The 20,917-nt window shown below is 25.6% G+C and overlaps 2 protein-coding genes and 1 long non-coding RNA gene across 9 annotated transcripts in view; 1 reads left to right on the forward strand and 2 right to left on the reverse strand.

Moving 5' to 3' along the window:
* The window catches only part of LOC123262720 (RING finger protein 44), a 30,428-nt gene extending 23,318 nt beyond the window's left edge, over window positions 1-7,110 (reverse strand). For 3 of the 6 annotated variants that reach the window (XM_044725085.1, XM_044725081.1, XM_044725083.1), the window contains exon 1: window positions 6,296-6,583. Coding sequence is in view for 2 of the 6 variants with exons in the window: in XM_044725084.1 (XP_044581019.1) it covers window positions 2,617-2,645 (29 nt within the window). In the remaining 4 variants the exon portion in view is untranslated. The other 3 variants (XM_044725080.1, XM_044725084.1, XM_044725086.1) reach the window with 3 other exon arrangements.
* Window positions 7,111-8,941: 1,831 nt separating this feature from the next.
* LOC123263170 lies at window positions 8,942-15,059 on the reverse strand. Of its 2 annotated transcripts, XR_006509113.1 has the most exons (4): window positions 14,972-15,059; window positions 14,330-14,398; window positions 13,514-13,606; window positions 8,942-9,438 (listed from the first exon to the last, which is right to left on the reverse strand). It is a non-coding gene; the product is annotated as an uncharacterized LOC123263170 (long non-coding RNA). The 2 variants fall into 2 exon arrangements; XR_006509112.1 differs by lacking the exon at window positions 8,942-9,438 and having other exon boundaries at window positions 13,458-13,606.
* On the forward strand, window positions 14,890-19,771 carry LOC123263169 (proline-rich nuclear receptor coactivator 2 B). The gene is made up of 2 exons (XM_044725714.1): window positions 14,890-15,394; window positions 18,991-19,771. The coding sequence occupies exon 2, from the start codon at window positions 19,045-19,047 to the stop codon at window positions 19,495-19,497; it is 453 nt and encodes a 150-aa protein (XP_044581649.1). The 5' UTR covers window positions 14,890-15,394; window positions 18,991-19,044; the 3' UTR covers window positions 19,498-19,771.
* Window positions 19,772-20,917: the final 1,146 nt, after the last annotated feature.

Here is a 20,917-nt window from a genome sequence, read left to right on the forward strand (position 1 = left end):
AAATGTGCACCAAAACAAATTGTTAAAGTAAAGAATGTATAAGCGCCCGCATTTTGTCTGAAATTTCGGCAATAAAATGGTCCCAACTAATTTTGTAATGCCCGAACAAATAGTGTACTTACATTAGGGCCGTACTTAAGTATATGTTTCTTTTTTATTTTTATTTTAGTTTTAAACCTACTCTCGGACTTACGATTTATTTTATTTTTTTTTTTTATTATAAAATAGAAGATTTAAAATCATAAGAAAATTCACGGGACGCCCGAACAATATAAATCTTCAGAAGATCTAAGATCTTAAACTAATACTTCTTTACGAATACTTATATATGTACGTATTTATACACAGCACATATTGTAAATTTATATTATGTGTAGGTATATTTTATACTGTGTACTGTATTGTATATATATATATGGATAAATAAATTCTACCCTTATAGCAATATAAAGCGTTTGATGCATTGAATACTTTTTTTCCCAGTACTACAGGTATCATTTTACTTCACAATATTTCTTCAGATTTTTTGGAATTTAAATTCATTATTATAAAAAATTTTAATTTATAATAAAATAATGTAGGAAATATTAAAATTAATTAATATTAAAAATTAAAATTAATTATTTAGACTGGGAAGAAATGTTATCTGAGTAAATTTTATAAAATTTCTTCAAATTTTTTTTGAATTAGAGAAAATTTAATAAAGTATGAAAATTCAGAAGAAAAGTAAGGAAGAAATAGTAATAATAATAATCTAAGTGAGAAAAAAATATTTGAAAAGTTTCCACGGGAAAAACCGACTTTCTAGCGTGCGCACCCGCCATTTTGTCGACAGTTTTAGTTCTAACGCGTTTTTTCTCTTTTTGGAGTTTATTCATCGATTTTAGTTACGTTAAAAGTTTGTTTATCATTTTTGAGAAGTCTACGATCTTAATAATGATAATTTTCATTATAATTCATATTTTGGGGGCGAAATATTTATTTTACACAAAATGGCGGTGACAGTAAAGGTAAAAAATTCTTTTTTTGGTAAAATTTATGAATTTTTAAGAGTATACTCTTAAAAAAAAAATTTATAAATTTTTTTTTTTTAATAATACATATTTTCAAGTGTATTTATAAAACTGTGTCATTTTTAATTGTTTTTATGAAAAGTAAATTATTATTTTGATTATAAAAAATTTTATTTATGAGTTTTTTAATGAAGAAACTTTTTTTTTTGAGTTTTCTAATAGAAAAATTTGAGTTTTAATAAAAATTTATAGAATTGATGATAAAAAAACTTATCTAGTAAGTTAATAATTGAGTAAAAGATAGGATAATACAAAATTTGTAGAGAATTTTTGAGATATGTTAATTGGGATTGTATTATGATAAAAAAATGTTCTCTGTAAATACTTTGAGGAAGTTGAGAGTGAAATATGGAATAATAAAATAAATAAATGAAAATTGAATAAATATTCGGTAATAAAATGAAATGAGACCGAAAATTTTTGGTGTGTAATGTGAATGTGTAGATAGATAGGTATGTGTGTGTGTTATATGAGAATAAGAAATATATAATAATGGAAAACGTTTAATGGTATGCCTACCACCTGCTGCTTTTCTGCCCATGAGTTTTAAAAAAACCAGCTGATATATAAAAGAAAAAAGGGAACATGTGTATGAGAATGACCGAGTGAGAGGTTTTTATTGAGAGAGAAGAGAAAAATGGGCATGGACTGATGACTGAGGATATAATATGGTTTGGTATGGTATGTATGTTAGAAACGAGGGGAAATATAAAAGTAAGAAATATAAGGTTCAGATTAGAAAGAAAAATCTCATGGTACTTTTTTATTTTTTTTTTTTTTTTTCAAAATTTATCTCGACCTAATTTCTTCTTCTTCCTCTTCTTCTTCTGAGATTAGAATTTTGGTTATAATTTTTTTTTTTTTAATTTATTTATTAGGAGAATTATTTTATAGAAATTTTTAGTGAAGATATTTTAATCATTATTGTTATTAAAAATTTTTAAATAAAAAATTGGTCATTTAAATCAAAATTTTTATTAAGAATATGAAAATTTTTAAATAAAATATCTTAGAAAAAAAAAATTTTTAAAATAAAATTCGTATCAAAAATTTAAGGATAAAAATTTTTTTTAATTTTTAATAAAAATATCAAATTCAAAATTTTTAATAAAAATTCTTATTAAATTATTGATATTAAAATTATTAAATGAAAAATATTTAAAATAAAATTCATATTAAAGATAATAAAATAAAAATTTTGTGATAGATTTTTAATAAAAATATCCAAATAAAAATTCTTCATTAAAATATTTAAATAAATTTTATAAATATTTAAAAATAATCTTCAATTTTCTCAAACGCGTAAAATAATTAAAAATTTAAAAATAACCCCAATAAATATTAATTACAAAACCAATAACCTCATAACAATAAAAAATAATTAATAACCATACCTAATACTAAATTCCTATAAATAAGTAAAATAAAAACCAGTTAATCACCTAACCACTAAGCCTAAAGATAGCCAGTCAATAAAGTCGTAAAAAGTTCAATGTTTCAATAAAAAATTAGAATCTAGAAACTAAAAAATAAAAAAAATTACTGTATATAACAAACATTTGCTGTAGCCATAGGAAAATTTGTTCTTTATCCTTTCAGTGAAAAATAAACTCACTAAATTTCCACTTCCACTGCAACTATTTAAATAAAATATAATAAAATTACCTGACTTATTATTATCTACCACTTTTGTACTATTGTATTTAATACAATATAGTATATAAATTACGAAATATTGCGTGTATTTAATATAATAGTTTGCTCAACATTACAACACAAAAATGTTATTTGTACACTTATATTATTTTATACTCGTTAAACCATATGCAATAAAAATGATTCACTATTTCAAATTATTGGATTATTTTTAATTAAATATATTCTTCATGAAGAAGACGAAGAAATCACATGTAAGCACTAACTATACTATAATAATTGATAATTAACAACTTATAAAAGATAAATATTCTCACTAACTAACAAAATATGTTTTAGTTAAAGTTGAGGCTCCAGTGAGGAGCAGAATAGACACGACCAAGAGCAAGACTGAGCAACACTCTACAAAGTCTACCAAGTAGACCCTTCACTTGTATTGCTTGGCTGGCTCGGTTCTATCCCTACTGAGGTCTCAAACTGAAAATTACATCAATGGTACGATATATGTATATACAATATAAGAGAATAGAAGATAATATAGAGAGTGATGGTGATGGTAAGTCTAGACTTTGGGTCTAAAAATTTTTTTACTTTTCTATTGAAATTTTTTGTTGATTTTTTTTAATGTCAAGAAATTTTGGGGTTTTCTATAGATATTTGTACTCTGGGATTTTTATTGAGAGAAAATTTTTTTGGTTTTTATTTTTATTAAATGCTGTTTTTTTTTTTAATTCTTGGTTGAGATTTTTTTTTAAGAATCTTCGATGAAAATTTTTGGATTGAAGATTTTTAATGTAATTTTTATTAAGAATTTTTGTTTCAATCTCTGTATTGAAAAATATTTTTTAATTTGTTATTTAATAACTGTATTTAGAATTTTTGTTCTCATTTCTGTGTCAAAAATTATTATTTAAAATTTTCTATTTTTCTATTAAAATGTTTTGTAAGTTATGGATTATATTTAATGTGAAAAATATTTTTGAATTTATAATGTGTATTTGTACTCTGGGATTTATATTGAGAGAGAATTTTTTGATTTTTATTTTTATTAAATGCTGAATTTTTTTTTTAATTTCTCGGTCGAAAATTTTTTTCAAGAATCTTTAATGGAAATTTTTGAATTGAAGATTTTTAATGTAATTTTATTTATATTAAGAATTTTTGTTCCAATTTCTGTATTAAGATTTTTTTTTTAAATTTGTCATTTAATAACTGTATTAAAGATTTATTTTTGAATGTGATTTAATACATGTATTAATATATTTTATTCGCATTTTTGTATCAAGAATTATTGTTTAAAATTTTCTTATCAAAAAATTTTTCATTTTTTTATTAAAATATTTTGTAAGTTATGGATTATATTTAATGTGAAAAATATTTTTGAATTTTCAATGTATATTTTTATATTCTTGATAATTATCTGGAGTTTTTTTTATATAAACAAAATGTAACAAAGTTTGTAGAACAGACTGTACATCTGGTATAAATATAATAATAATAAAATAACAAATGCTGAAGGTTTTTATTTAAATAACAAATTCTGAAGGTTTTTATTTAAATTTCTGGATTGAGAATGTTTGATGGAAATTTTAGGATTGAAAATTTTTAATCTATTTTTGTACGAAAATTTTTTTTTTCAATTTCTACATTGAAAAATTTATTAAAAATTTTTGTTGAAAATTTTTTGTATTAAGAAAATTCTAATTAATTTCTATAATGGAATCTTTTGTATAAATTTGTTTTTTAATTTCTGTATCAAAAATTTTTGTTTCAATTTTTATTTTAAAAATTTTTATTAAAGTTTTTATCCAAAATTTTTGAATTAAAAATTTCCGCTAAATTCGGATTTTAATCTCTGTATTAAGAATTTCTGTATCAAAAATAATTACTTAAAATTTTTATATCAATCTCTATATCAAGAATTTTTAATCCATAATTTTCAATTAAAATTTTTTTTACTCCAATTTAGTTAAAAAAATTGAGTAAACTTTTAAAAATTTACACTATGTGTCAACAATTATAAAAAAAATTTATGACCTTCATAATAAAATACAAAAATATAATACATTCAGTAAAATGAACAGAGGTTCTTGATCCAGAGGGGATACAGTCACGTATACTTCACCCATCTCATTTTAAAGATTTTTTGGCTGCTTTCAAAGATTTCTTTGTCCTTTGTACTAGTGTATTATGTATTATTAATTCATTTATCAATTTATTTATTCATATATTGATAATTAGAGTAAATTGATAATTTAAAAAAAATGGTAAATTCTTAAAATTTTGAGATACTAACTGTAAACTGAGGCTCAGAGAAATGGACATCTGTTGTACTGGTGTGTAGTAAAACGCTTTCTTAACATGTGTTGAATTGTTAAATGTGTACGTGTTTATGTAAGATGTGGGTGTGGGTGAATTGTAAATGTCTTTTGATTCTTTTACTTTGGGAAAGTGAGTTTTGGTACGTGACTGTTAGTTTTACATAACTAATTCAATTCCTGAATAGACATTAAGGACTGTAATTATCAAGTCTTATCTTTTTTTTGCTAATTGTAATTATTTATATATTAAGGATAAAAATTAGAGTGTTTTTAAAATTTAAACAATATTTTTAATATTAAAAAAAGTTTTTCGATTGTAATTTAAATTAAAAAATTTTTTTTATAAAAATTATAATAAATTTAATATTAAAAAATTTTTTTTAACTTTTCTTTTATAAAAATTTTTTTTAATTACAAAAAAAATATTTTTTATGACTAAAGAAATTTTTTTTGTAAATTAAATGTTGAAATAATTAATCAAAAAAATTTTTTAGTCAAAGTTTCAATGTCAATAATTTTTTTTTAAGATAAATAACCCACTATAATTTTTTAACCAAAAAAAAAATTACAAAACAACAATGGAACTTTTTTAAACCTAATCTTGGGCACAACCATTTCTTCCGACCAAAAAAAAAAAAAAAAAAAAAACCACTGAACCTCTAGTTAAATAAAAACTAAAAAACAAAATACCTTGAAGTTTTTTTTATAAAATTCCCAATAAAAATAAAAATAAAAAAAAAAGTATCGTCTCTTAGGAATAATCAGAGTCAGAGGCGTATCTTGACAGCATGATAAAACATTGCAGCACCCAAGCGCATGCGTAGCTCAATTGTCAAAGACAATATCTATTATAAATAAACAACAATGCACAATGACAATGACAACCTTTAACCAGATTCCACTAAGAATTCAATTACTCTAATTAACTCTTACACAATTCTCGATGACAAACTCTAAAAAATAATTTTCTATTTAAATAATTAACTAAATAATTAAATGAAAATAATAAAAGAGAATACAATAAATGTAAAACAATTAAATAAAAAAAGAAAGTGAAGCTGGCAAAAATGATGCGCGAGAAACCTGCGCGGTAGGTAATTTGCATATTTATGTCAATTATTAAACTTAATAAGTTAAATAATTAAATTTAGTAATTTTATTAATGTTAATTAAATATTAATAATAAAAATAATAATAGTATTAATAATTGAAGGCAAAACCCCCAGAAATATTGAAGATAATTACCAATGAAAGTGATACGACGATAATTGAGTCCAGCAATGGCGATGGCTTCCTTTTATAAATTCTTATTTATTGCAAACTCATATTATTTATTTCCGCACATATATTTGTCCGCTATTAATAGCTGACAAAACTGAAAAATATTATTTTATTAATCAAGTATTGTTCGTGATTATTGAGCCTGGGAAAATAAATGAGCGGCCCCACCCAACGTCATTTTGAATTAAATAAAAAACTAAAAACTTAAAATGTCTGATTTTTATAAATTAATAATAAATAACTTTTCGGAACACTTACTGGTCAAATCACTTGAGATTAACATGACACAACTGTCAAATAATAGCAGTAATAACAGTTGCTGATAATAATAATAGTTATAATGATAACAATAGTAATAATAATAATAGTAATAATAAAATAACAATATAAAACTATTAAAAGTTTATCTTCAGAAAAATTTTAAACTGACACTCGCGTATGGAATTTTTTTTCGAGACGTCGAGAAGTTACTCAGAGGGTAGTAGATGTTGAACATTGTTTTGCGTAATTTATTGTTTGTTAATTGATGTTCTTCGAGCGTGAGTCAATAATTTTTTAAGATGGCGATGGTTATTATTTTTTAGGTTTTAAATCTCCGTTTAACTTGGTAAAAAATAGCTCGAACGATTTTATTGAACTTGCTGGTGAGTAAGGGCTGTTTGTTGTAATTGTAAAGAATAGAAATTAAATAAAAACAATTAATCCGGACCGTGGGGCTCCGGATTTGTGGTTGGTACTGATAATATCACTCAGTACGGACAAAGACCATGAGAAGTCGGGAGAAAGTTCGCTCAGGTTTTTAGATTGTAGGAAGAGAACACTAGCGACGCTGGAAATTGTGGCGGCTAAATCAAGCTTTGAGTTAGAAGACATTTTTTTTTGTACAAAGAAAAAATAACAAAGGTAAGGGTTTTAATTATTAATTTTTTTTTTGTAATAAATTTTTAGATTTAATTTTATTAATGTCTTTTGTTTTTTTTTTTTTTTTTCAGGAAAAAATAAAACAGGTGATTTTTAATTAAATTGAAAAAATTTTGTGTTATTTGTTAGTTTAATTAAGAATATCTTTTATTGATGACATTAAAGTTAGCAGTCACTTAACCATTTTTCAATTTTTTCTGACAAATAGATTTTTTCCAAAAAGTTATTTTTAAAAAATTGCATTTTTTATTTTTTTAAATTTTTACATGTCAATTTTTTTTCTACTTTTTTTGCCATAATTTATTAGTTAAAAAAATTCTTAAAATTATCAAATATCTGCTAAATTAATCTTCATTTTTTATTTTTATCATAACCTTTAATTAATAAATTATTTTTTTTTAATATTTAAGATGAAATTTATAATTTTTTTGATAACAAAAATTTCTTTGATTTTTTTGAGAAGAAAAATAGTAAGCATTTCAAGTGTTATCAATTTATTATTATTAATTTTTATTAACATTTTTTATACATATTTTTTAGAAAGAAACAGAACGAATGAATTTTATGACATTAAAAGCTGGCAGTCATTTAACCATTTTTTAATTTTTTTTAACAAACAAATTTGTTCCAAAAAATTATTTACAAAAAATTGCATTTTTTATTTTGTTAAGTTTCTACATCTCAATTTTTTTTATCTAATTTTTTTTTGTTCCAATTTATTTGTTAAAAAAATTATTAAATATCTGCTAGTTTAATTTTCATATGGATTTTAAATGGAAATAGGTATTTTTTTATAAGTAATTAATTACTTTAATTAATAATGTTTATATTATAATTTTAATATTAATTATATATAATTTATTGCATGTAAAAAGAATACAGGATTCTCGTGGCAATTGGCACGAGAACAAGTTGATAAATAGAAAGATACATAGAGTACATAATCTTATCCAAATATGTGTTAGTCTCTTGAAAAATTAGATCGATGGATTAGATTTTAGTTTGTTACATTCTCGGCAGTAGCTTTCCAGTTTTTTCAGTGAGATATAAGGTAAAAGCCCCAATAGATGATCACGTACCAGTATATGATCACTCCATGTATCTGTATATCTATATTCACAAATATAGGTCCTATATCCTATCAATATATAAATAAATAAATTGATAAATGAATTAATAATACATAATACACTAGTACAAAGGACAAAGAAATCTTTGAAAGCAGCCAAAAAATCTTTAAAATAAGATGGCTGAAGTATACGCGACTGTACCCCCTCTGGATCAAGAACCTCTGTTCATTTTACTGAATGTATTATATTTTTGTATTTTATTATGAAGGTCATAAATTTTTTTTATAATTGTTGACACATAGTGTAAATTTTTAAAAGTTTACTCAATTTTTTTAACTAAATTGGAGTAAGGAAAATTTCAATTGAAAATTATGGATTAAAAATTCTTGATATAGAGATTGATATAAAAATTTTAAGTAATCATTTTTGATACAGAAATTCTTAATACAGAGATTAAAATCCGAATTTAGCGGAAATTTTTAATTCAAAAATTTTGGATAAAAACTTTAATAAAAATTTTTAAAATAAAAATTGAAACAAAAATTTTTGATACAGAAATTAAAAAACAAATTTAAACAAAAGATTCCATTGTAGAAATTAAATTAAAATCAAATATAGGAGGTATACAAATACATGGAGTGATCATATACTGGTACATGATCATCTATTGGGGCTTTTACCTTAACTGGAGTCCTCGAGGATTGATGATGAAAGTTGTAGAAGGCAAGTGCGAATGACCCAGTCTTTGAGGTTTTTCAATCTATTTTCGGTGAAGAGTGGGCAGTCACAGATGTAATGTAGAGTCGTTTCGGGTACTTGTAGCTGGCAGTGTGGACATGGTTTTGTGGGGGAGAGAGTAAGGGTAATACCATCGACGGTGATGTGACAAGCATATTTACTTGCCAGTCTGAGTTGCATTAAGGGCTTCAGAAGATGAATTGGTATTCTCTGGATTCTGGCTTCCGGTATCGGCGTTAAAAATGTAAACTGGCACGCTTAGGAATTGAAATAACAATCACGATCTAACTTTCGCATGTAGTCGCGAAATTTCGGTAGAATAGATTCTTTTCTGTTTATCCAATGATTGGCCTCCAATCTGTACAGCATGTCGTCTTCCTTTATTGGCGAGAGAAGATTTTTTAATTGTGACACCTAATTTAATTTAGAGGACGAGGAGTTACTTAGATCGGCGAGTTTGCGTAGGCAAATAATGGGTAGTCGGTTGGCAGACATGCTCAAGACCTTGATGACTCAGCCAATAGCAGCCCGTATGATCCATACTGCTGTGTGATCAAGATTTATTTCGTATCGGATGGCATACCCAGGTATACATGCAGGTAATGATAGTAGGCGCTTATAAAAATAAAGCTGGCAAATTTCAAAATGTTCCAGGTAGTCAGTGCTAAAGCAGCCGATGTGAGCTAGGTAAGTGACCGAGGTGCGAGCTATGCTGTGAAATAACTTGGTTGCAGCCGGCCAATTATCTCCTTTAAGGTTCCTGGTGATGTTGAGCACAGTTCCGATGGCTGCTTTACCTTTTTTCGTTGCGTGTATAGCTGCGAGGTTACCTTTTAAGGAGGCACTGAATTTTAGGCCCAGGTATTCATAGCTAGGGACCAAGTCTCCTAAAAATATGGTTGATGTAAGCCATCAAACGAGCTATCAAGCTTAAACGATCCGGAATGGCGTCTAGAAAAATAACTTTTTGAAAAATGGTGATACAACTTTTATTACCGCGGAATCATATTTTTTGAAGTTTTTAATTGCTAATATTTTGAAAATTAACACCGCAAAGACTATTAAAAAAAATTTATTCGTATAGAGGACACTTAGAAGTACGCGTATTCAAAAATTGAGGAATATTGTAAGAAAAGTGATTTTTCACCATACCTCCTTAATTAAAATTATAAACATTGGAGCTACAATTTCGGGAGTCGAGAACTTTTTTACTAAAATTTTCTGCTCTTTCAGAATCTTTTTTAATATTTGAGCTATCACTTATACTTTTTGAGATTTTGCCAAAAGGCAGGACGGCTAATTTTTTTAACGGTTTTTTGTTAATAACAATTGTAATTTTCTTTTTCTCAAAAAATCCAAAAAAATCTTTTTTCTGACGCCATTCCGGATCGTTAAAGCCATCAACCATATTTTTAGGAGACTTGGAAATATTTTTCACAAGAAATCAACTTCTCGACTAGACTAATCTGAAATCTCATTAAATAAGCTTTAATTTGCATAGTTATATATTTTGCTAGATCAATAAGTTTCAAAATTTTAAAAAATTGTGAGTTTTAGTGGTTTGTAACGTCCACGTTTTCTAATCAAACTTATTCTAATTAATCCCCGGCTCGAAATTTGCTCGCCGGAGTCCAGGGTCATAAACGGGGATCACATTATAAATAACAAAATATAAACAAAACATTTCATTTTAAATAAATCAAAGAAAAAGGAAACCTCTTTATTGACCTGATCATGTTAATAAACGATATAAACAATATAAGCAAATTGAACAATATAAACAATACATTAGAACACTCTTTTCACACATATTCGCGGTTCAAAATCATTAACGCGGTTCAAAATCAAGAAACAATATAAGCAATATACACTAAATACAATAGAAACTTTATATCCAAACATACACGACGGTATTCACGGTTCAAACTAAAAAACGCGATCTACAAAATACTAACTAATTTCCCGATAAACCCCCCCCCCCCTTTCAGGGCGACTAGCCGTCATCCCTGTGGGGTCCTAAACAAACTCTACCCTGAGAGCAAGTGGAGAGTATCCTCCTCGCTCCCACCTACACGGCTTATGATTACCTACCGTACCTCAGCTGAAGGCTTCGACACGGGGAGTAGCACTTTCATTCGGTCGTTTCACGATACTTACCTGGGCCTTGGTCAGACTCCAAGTAGAGTATCATCCTCTAGAATTACTTGGTGAGGAGTATTCTTCCGAGTAATTCTCCCGAGAAAGAATTGCTTGTCAAAATTATTTTCAAAACGGAACTTAACATACTTATTTTTGAGCCATCACTACAAACGAAACATCTTCGCCATCTATCAAGGCTCGCGCAAGCTTAACACTCGTCGAAAATTTCTAAGTTTTTATTTCCCAAACACAATTCTTTCAAATAATAATCGTCATTTCTTTCATTATCCATCCTTTCTCTTCGTCAAATTCACAATTATTTATTATTTCAATCGCAATTTCTTTCATTATATATCCATTCGCCGCTTTCCCATACTAAATTGTTCTCGGGACTTAGAAAAGTTCTCACCAAATAATAATTTGTTATTCTTTTAATTTCTTTTACAATTTGTTTCTTTTGCTCGCTTAATTCGCTTGGCTTCAAAATAATTTCTCACACGCTTAAGGAGGTCCTTTCGCCGCCAATGTAAAATAAAAAATATTAGATTATGAGTAAATTTAATTTTTTTCTAATAGTTAAGGTCCTTATTTATCTTATAGTGAGGTTTAAGTTATACTTTACCGGAAAAATTTTTGAAAAAATAAAATTTTTAAATGTTAGTATTTGTTCAGAGTCTTACGAGAAAATCAGACGTTTGCAGTATTTCTCGAATTATACTATCAGTCATGGATTAGATGAAGTAAAAAAAAACTAAAAATCAGATTTTCGAAATATTCAGGTTTCTTTTTTTGCAATAAAATATATCAGTTACCAAGATATTTATTGAGAAATTAATATTTAAAAATCACAAAAAATTCTCAAGTTACCTACAATAAAATGGAGTCAAAAGATTTGGCAACGTTGCGTAGCGCGCGAGCTTCAGACCATTCAATAAATTCAAACTAAACTTTAACGCGCTTATGTTTTTCATGCATACTTATTAGTTAATTTATTGTTAACAAATTTTCATAATTCATAATTGAAAAATAAAACAATAATTAAAAAATACTAGCATTCCTGCCATGAGACATTAGAATGTTATGGTTTTGTGACTAAACATTTTTAATTTATTTATTTATTTACACTGACTGCAAAAAGTTAAACACGGTTAAGGTTATATTGTGCAAATAAAAATGTAAACAACCGAAATAAAGCGTTGCCAAATCACGGACAGGTTACTAACAGCTGATTTACAACAGTCAAATTAATTTTTGTATTTAGCTATTTTTTTTTTTTAATTTTCAAAATTTCAACGATTAATGCCTCATATACTATTTATTTTTTAATTTTAGGAATTTTTATGGGTTTTGTATTCTAATTTATTGAAAATTTACTACTACAGTTGTTATGACTCAACTGGAGCGAAAGGACTTCCTTAATTTCTTAATTTAATCATAACTTTGGTAACAACAATATATTATTATTAACTAAATAAATACAATAATTAAATAATAATCACCGCAATAATCTTAATAATTGCTTCTATTAATATTTAAATAATTAATAAAAATAAACCAAAATACTCAAATACTCAAATACAAAAAGTAAAATCTGGGTCATAGGTTGTTGGCACAGTTACTATTAAATTCGATAACTTATTAAATTTCTGTAAACTCCATCTGAAAGCTTATCAAATAGGCTCTTATTAATCCATATATACATTAAAAAAAAATTAAATATTTACCGGTCGATTTAATGAAATTCAGCTTTAGCATTAGTTTTTACATCATATTATATAAATTTATTTATGTATTTTCTCAATTGCGTTAGTGTTTATATTATCAGTGTTGTCATTTTATTTTAATAGGAAACCTACTTAAATTTCGGCTGCCGAATTTCATTTTTTAAAAATTATTTTTTCATAATAAATAATTTATTTTACAGAAAAAAGTAAGCTCGTTAAGTTGGAGCAAAAATGGGGGTACCCTGGCAATCGCGTACAGCAATAATCACACCGCCTGATGTGATCATCAATCTAGGATAAAGTTTTACAATTTAGAGCGCAATGATGAAAAATTGCACCAAGAAGCGGCTAAAAATTATGAGACTAATTCGTGTGTTACATGCTTGAGTTTTCATCCTATTAAGCCGGCAATTATTGCTGCCAAATGCTATTTTTTTTTTAGGATAAAGCATTCACTCGCAAGAAACAATGAAGTCATTAAAAATACATTTCTCTAATGATGCATCATTTCTTGAATAAATAAATAATGTCTTCTAGGTATATTCAAGAGATCTATTGATCAAACAGCTGATATATAAAAATTCTCTCACCGGCTTAGTAAATGTCTACCATTGTATAATTTTAAACCCAGATATTCTGGCCATCATTTACTTCTGCTGGATAATTTCAATTATCATGCTTACCTGAAAAAATTTATACCTGGGTATTTTGTTATGGTAAGCTTTCCCTGTTTGAAATTTCCAATAGGATCCCATTAAAAGCGACAAAAGCCATTTAGAAACCCATAAATTTTATTGGTTTCTAAGTGGCTTTTGTCACTTTTGATGGGATCTTATTGGAGTTTTTCAACAGGATTGAAATATTCATGCGTCACAATAATAATTAAATCATAAATTATATATGTATAATTTATGCAAATTCATCTTTATACATATTATAATTTAATTTTTTTCTATTATTACATTATTTAGGAAATTTTTTTAATTATATACAACTTATTAACATTTATTATTAATTAAATTTTAATTTGTCAAATTGAAACTTTATTTTATGAATATGAATTTGTAATTATAGTTATAATTACCAATTTTGTATAATTAGCGATTTAGAAGAAGAAAATTTATAATTTGACGATTAAAAAATTTGTTTTAAACAAGTAAATTATTTAAAAAAATTTTTTAAACAAAATTTTCTTCTAATTTTATTGAAAAAAAAAATCAGAATGAAAGAATCTTTAATTTTTATAAATTAAAATTATTTTTGTATTAAATTATTTAAAATTAATATCAATAATTCAGCAGAAATATAAAAATTTTCTTTAATAATAAAAAAATTAAAAAACAATTAGTACTTTTAATATCCTAATTAATAATTAATAAAAAAAAATGTCAAAATTCTAGTCTTACTTTTACAATTTTAAAATTACCCGCCAAATAAATTTCTCCCGCCAGATGGCAGCATCTGGACTCTCGACCCTGAAAAATAAATTAAAAATATTTATCCGAGTAAAAAAATCAAAAACAAAACTTACATAAATAAAATAAACTAAAAATAAAATAAAGTAATTTATCTTTTAAAAATAACGAAGCGCAAACAAATTTTTTATAAAACATTTCAGCTTAAAAAAAAAATAAAACAACAAAACAACTGGAGTGTAAAGCAAATCAAGATGGCTGGCCGTTGACATCAAATGAGTGGGAAAAGAAGGGCGGGGAGGGGAAAGTACCGAGTGCCTAGCCAGGGCATATATTAATATCCTGCGCAATAGCTTCCATTGTTCAGTGTTAGTACATCAGTGGTGAGAAGTGGACTGAAGTGGACACTATTTTAAAAGTGCAGTCTGTGCTGTGTTAAATAAAATATATTTAAAGCTTATTTAAATTGCTCATGAAAATAATTTAAATATTTTATTTAAAATAATAAAGTGAATCCGATATTTTTATCATACCTAGCCTGTATAAATATATTAAATAATTAATATATTATTTATTCGAAATTATTCTGATTTATTAAACTGTCAAATGAAAAATAATTATTATTATAATTACCATTTGTGATTTTTCCTCGGAATTTTGGCAGCCAGACTGCTAAAAGAGAGAAGAAGTTTGGAGAGTTCAGACAAAGGCGTAAATATTTTGGAGGAAGTGAAGCCAAGCGGCGGCCATTTTGTGATCGTCTCCAGCTGGCTCTGTTTTTTTTTGTCCGCAGTGACTATCGACTAAAAAATACGATCCGTCGTCAAGCAGGCCCTGTTATACTGGATTTACCAAGAAGAAGCTGACAGCATCTGAAAAGAAAGCAAATAGTAATAATAATAATATTAATATTGATATATTGAGAAGCTATACAAATTTATTTCCAAGCTCGAACTTTTTAGTTCTTTTGTTTGAAGCATTACGGGCAACGAGACGCCATTTTACTTTTTTTATTTATCATCTATTGCGCAGTTACTTCGCTGGATTTCCATCAAGGTAATTTTTATTTATTTCTATTACTCTTTTTATAATTTACTTATTTTCTTATTATTTATTCTGTAAGTGATTATTTATTCAGATGTCTAATTTTATTTTAAAACACGTGTTGAAATTAACTACGTCATTAAGATTAAAAGGTCATTTAAGTTCGATGATTTCTATTGAGATTGTGAGTACAATACAGTGCCGAGATAAATTTATCGTATCTTTTTAATTAAATTTATTTATTTATTTTTATAAACTTAAAAAAGACTTTTATTTTTTTACACATGGCTTATTAAGATTTGTTGTTGCTAGTACGCACTCGATAAATTTATTATTATTGTTTTTTTTTTTTTTTATTTTAGAGAAAAGATAATGGAGAATTAGTCAGTTTAGCTAAAAATAACGCAAGCGGTTGATTTTTATTTTTTTTTATAACAAATAATTTTATAGAAGTTTCTCGACATTTTTTGCTTTATTTGTGTACGTGTTTTAATTTTTTTTTCTGAGTAAATAGTGGGAATTGAACGGTGAGGAGAAGGTCGAGTAGAGAAATGGAGCAGTTTGACAACATTAACTGCGCGCGCATAAATCCATTTATTTATTATTTTAGTTTTTTTTTTTTTTTTTTTTGTTTATTTTGATACAAAATAATCGGATAATAAATTATTATTTTTTTTTTTTTTTTAAGTAAATTTAATTTGTTAATAGCTGCAGTAAATAATAATAATAATAATTATAATATTAATAATTGGATTTTAGTATAGAATCAATAATATCGAATTGAAATTTTTATAAATACTTAGTGTTTTTTCAATGATACTGAAATCAACAGACATCTTACAATTTTTTAAATATTTATAACAATTAAATTATTATGAAAAAAAATTAGTACAAAAATGTCACATGTAGAAATTAAAAACAATTATGTTAATTTTTAAAAATATTTTTTTTACTATAATTGATTTGTTAGAAAAATTTCAAAAATTGTAAGATGTCTGCTGATTTCACAACCATTTTTGAAGTTTTAAGGATGCATTGACACTAAAAGTCAATGTAATATTTAGTCAGTACTTCGATAAATATTATGGTTTTGTAATAAGCCATTAAAATATCAATCAAAAAAAATTTATATTGAAATAATACTATTTTTATATTGCATTGACACTCACAATCAATGCATTAATACTTTTGCTAACCATATTAATCAGTAATATTGGGTTAAAATACTCATTAAACGGGTTTTTTCATAAATAAACTGAAATTTTAAGACTGCATTAATGCTCATAATCAATTCACTGAATTAATAACATTATTTAATTACTAAATTTTATTAATAAGTATGGCTCAAAATTTTATTTCGTAATATATTATTATATAGTAATATACGCTATATAAAATTGACATTTTATACTGCATTAACGCTCATAATCAATGCACTTACAAAGTTCCTCACATAGTAATTAATGAAACTTAAAAATTTTATTAAGTAATATATTAACAATAAAAAATGAATTTACATTGCATTGACACTTAAAATCAATACGGTCTCAAAATAATTCTATTATAATTTTTATATCCAATATCAAGTCAAAATTTCATCAAAAATTATCTTTATACTTAAACATGCCATTTTAGACTGCATTGACGTTCAAAATCAATGTTATTACAAAATACCTCAAATTATAATTCTTATAATTAGTATCACTTAAAAATTTCACTCAAAAATATCTTCATACCTAAAAAATAACCTTTTATACTGCATTGAAATTCAAAATCAACACTTTTCTTTATTGTTCAATATCTTAAGGAGGTTCGAGCGAATCTAATGTGAAAAATAATTTCCAACTTTGACCTTTCAAATTAAGTATACGTATAAATAAATACGTCATTTATCTAATCCCAAAATTTTAAAAAGATTCACCGTTTAGTTATTTAGATATTAAATTTCAAAAATAACATTTTTTATCCACAGATTCGGTAGAATCTGGCGCCAAGTTCCGTTCAAATCCGTTGTAAACGGAGCGCCAGACTACCGACTGTGTTTACTGTAAGCAGAACGGTTTTTTGAGGCTGCGAAATTTTATTTAATTCTACGGTACTTTTTTTATCCAATTTGTTTATCATAACAGTAATTCATAATTTATTTCACCGTATTAATTAATTATATTCACTTATAACAATTTATTTACTTGAAATTATTAAATTTTATCAGTACATACTATAGCTCGCTCACAAATTTCGATCCTGACTTTTTTTTTATGGAGAAAGGTCAGCGCCACAGACTAGATAAAATAAAAATGTGTAGTAATCCTCCTATAGATAAGCAACTACAGTTAAAAAGTAATTCACAGCTTACATTTACGGCCGCCAGAGTGCACTGGAATAACATCTACATAAACTGTAGCTTCAAGGGGATAGTTTGCAGTAAAAATGCAGTCAACACGAGATTTAAGTTGGTACCGATTGTAAATTTTCATTATAATTACAAAAATACTAAAATCCGAACAAAAACAGTTTCACTGTAAAAAGTCGCGCCAAGTCCACGTTCATAAGACTATTAGGAAAAAAAAAATTTTTTTTTCTTTAAAAAAAGATACAAAATAAAAAAATAAAAATCAAGTAATCGATATGATTGTTTTTGATTTTCGGAAATTAAAAAATTTTATTGTAAATTTAAAAATTAAAAAAATTTTAGAACGTACTTGGTGTGCGTCATTGTCTATTTCAATTTTTTTAAAGTCCTAGTAAATAGATTTTACGAATTTCATTAAAAGTAAAATATTTTGCAACCACGCACACTAAATACGTTCTAAAATTTTTTTTTTAATTTTTAAATTTACAATAAAATTTTTTTTAATTTCCGAAAATCAAAAACAATCATATCGATTACTTGGATTTTTTAATTTTTTTATTTTGTATCTTTTTTTAAAGAAAAAAAAAATTTTTTTTTCCTAATAGTCTTATGAACGTGGACTTGGCGCGACTTTTTTACAGTGAAACTGTTTTTGTTCGGATCTCCTTATACACGGGCTCTTATGGCGGACCAACTTAAGTCGAGACTTTAATTATTTTTTTCAATATTAACCTCCCAACTTTAACGAATAAAAAACTATACACAAGAAACTTAGATTATTGTAAAATATAAAAAAAATTTAATAATAATACATTACCGATATAATTTTTGAAATATTTCAAGTTTAATTTTATATTTTTGACTCGTTGATTTGGCAACGTCGCGTCAACAGCTGAGAAAAAAGAAAAGGATAGAAATATAGTTACAGAGAAAGAAATATTTAACTCACACACTCATCCACGTCTATGTAATGGGTATAATCAATCGCGCTGTTGCCAAATCTATTTATTTAATCCAGCAAGTAATAAATACGAAAGTCATTTTATTACTTTATTTTATGAAATAAGTAAAAATCATCAATTATTAAATTGTTCAAATTATTTTAAATTAAAATAAATAATTTTGACGAATATTCGAAAGACTGAAAGTAAAAACAAAATTTAATATTATTTTGACTCATATATTACGCTCGAACCTCCTTAAGATTCACTAATTTTGAAACACAATTTATCAGACCACAAAATTAATTTTTTAGATCACCAAAACCGGCTAAAAATTTCATCTAACCATCCAGACCGAAAATTCCACCATGACGAATTCAACGCCAAAAATGAACAACAAAGTCGAGCGACAAGCCTCACCAAACACAAGTACCAAGAAGCGCCCCCGTGGCGGAAGTACGCGAACAACGTACTTCAGCAATAACAACAAAAAATACTCCAGCCCGACAACTCAAACTCAAACTCAGACTCCAAATGGCAACTCGGGCACGAGGTTCAGTTCTAGTCCGTGCAGCAAAAACTACCAGCGTAGTTTGGACAGCTGCGGATATTCATCTTCATCATCATCATCATCATCATCCAGGTCATCGGGCAACGGTAGTCCAACGAATAACTACTTCGCAGGCTCTAAATGGTCTGACCCACCTTCCCCGACTGCTCTTCCGCAGCCTCCACGTCACTGGACACCGACTCGCTGTCAGCAGTCAGAAAACAGTCTCATGACCAACCACCTGAAGATGATCCTCAATGTCAAAGCTTGATACATTGATTGTTAATTCTATTACTCTATTCAATTCAATTAACCAATCAAGCAATCATTAATTAATTAATTCATTGATTAATTCATTTAGTGGTTGATCAATTCAATGAACTACGCAATCAAAAGGACTCCCGTTCCAGTGATAGTGCTTTACTTGGACATTGAAAACAAAAAAAAAATCAATGCCGGATTCTGTGCGATTACTTCAAAGACTAGTTTGATTTTTTTTTTTAAGAAAAAAAAAAAATCAATGTGGGCAAGTGAACTTGGTTAAACAATGTACAAAGTTGTAACTATGTAATTTAGTATATATCCTTTATCATTAATTTTAATTACTACGGACAGATATTCCAAACTGATGATAAAATCTCCGATATTTTAAAGCTAGGTTCTCATTTTTTTTTTTTTTTTTTTTTTTTTTTAAGTTTAATAGTAATTTTTCTCGAGAGTCAAAGCCATGATTGAATAATTAATTATTATTTTTGGAGACCGTCTAAATTTTTATTTTCAATATAAATTTTTTTTTTTTTCTTCAATTTTTTTAAGTCGTATCAAGAGACTGATTTATTTATTGTATTTAATACAATTTATAAATTTTACAAAATTTTAATTATTGTTTAAAAAAAAAATAAAATACAAAAAAAATTGTAGGTGTAAATAATTTTTTTTTTAAAAGAGAATTTTTTTTTTCAAAAAAAAAAATTTTATTTTTTTTGAAAAAAAATTATAATTTATTTTAAAAATTAAAAATAAAATTTCACTGTGATGAAGGTCTACCGAAGTTAATTAATTTGTTTTAAGTATTAATTATTAATAAATATATATATAATATCTATGTTATATATATATTTATATAAAATATAAATTAACATAATTAATAATAACATATCTATGTGATGAATCGTGATAGATAAAATATAAATCCACTGTACAAATTTAAATAGATTTAAAAAATTTCAGTAAATTCAATCTGGCTGATTAATTAATAAATATATGTGTATATTAAATTATAAAGAAGACAATCGAGAAATTATTACTTATTATGTTATTATTATAATTATAACAAGGCACTATTTTTGTTTATTTTTTTTAAGAAATTTATCCGGTTAGAAAAAAAAATAAAACAAAGATACTTATTCGTCTGATTGCTTTTTAGTAAATTTTTTTCAAGTTTATTATTTTATTTTATTGGAGAATAATTTTTTAAACTTGCAAGGAATTTATTTAAACAATTGTAAGCCTTTTTTTAGTGGTATGAAAATTTTTTGTATATGTCAATAGTATTACTTCATTTAAAAGATTTAAAATTATTGTTTAATGATATTTTAAAAAAAATCTTTAATCAAAATTTTCATTAATATTCTTATGTTGAAAAGAAATTTTTTTTTTTTTTAAGAACGCACATGGAAAATTGTGTCAGA

This window comes from Cotesia glomerata, linkage group LG4, assembly GCF_020080835.1.
Source record: "Cotesia glomerata isolate CgM1 linkage group LG4, MPM_Cglom_v2.3, whole genome shotgun sequence".
Taxonomy (NCBI): Eukaryota; Metazoa; Arthropoda; class Insecta; order Hymenoptera; family Braconidae; genus Cotesia; species Cotesia glomerata.

Excerpts from the sequence above, each read along its gene's own strand:
- LOC123263169 (XM_044725714.1), top strand. The coding sequence starts at position 19,045 with ATGACGAATTCAACGCCAAAAATGAACAACAAAGTCGAGCGACAAGCC.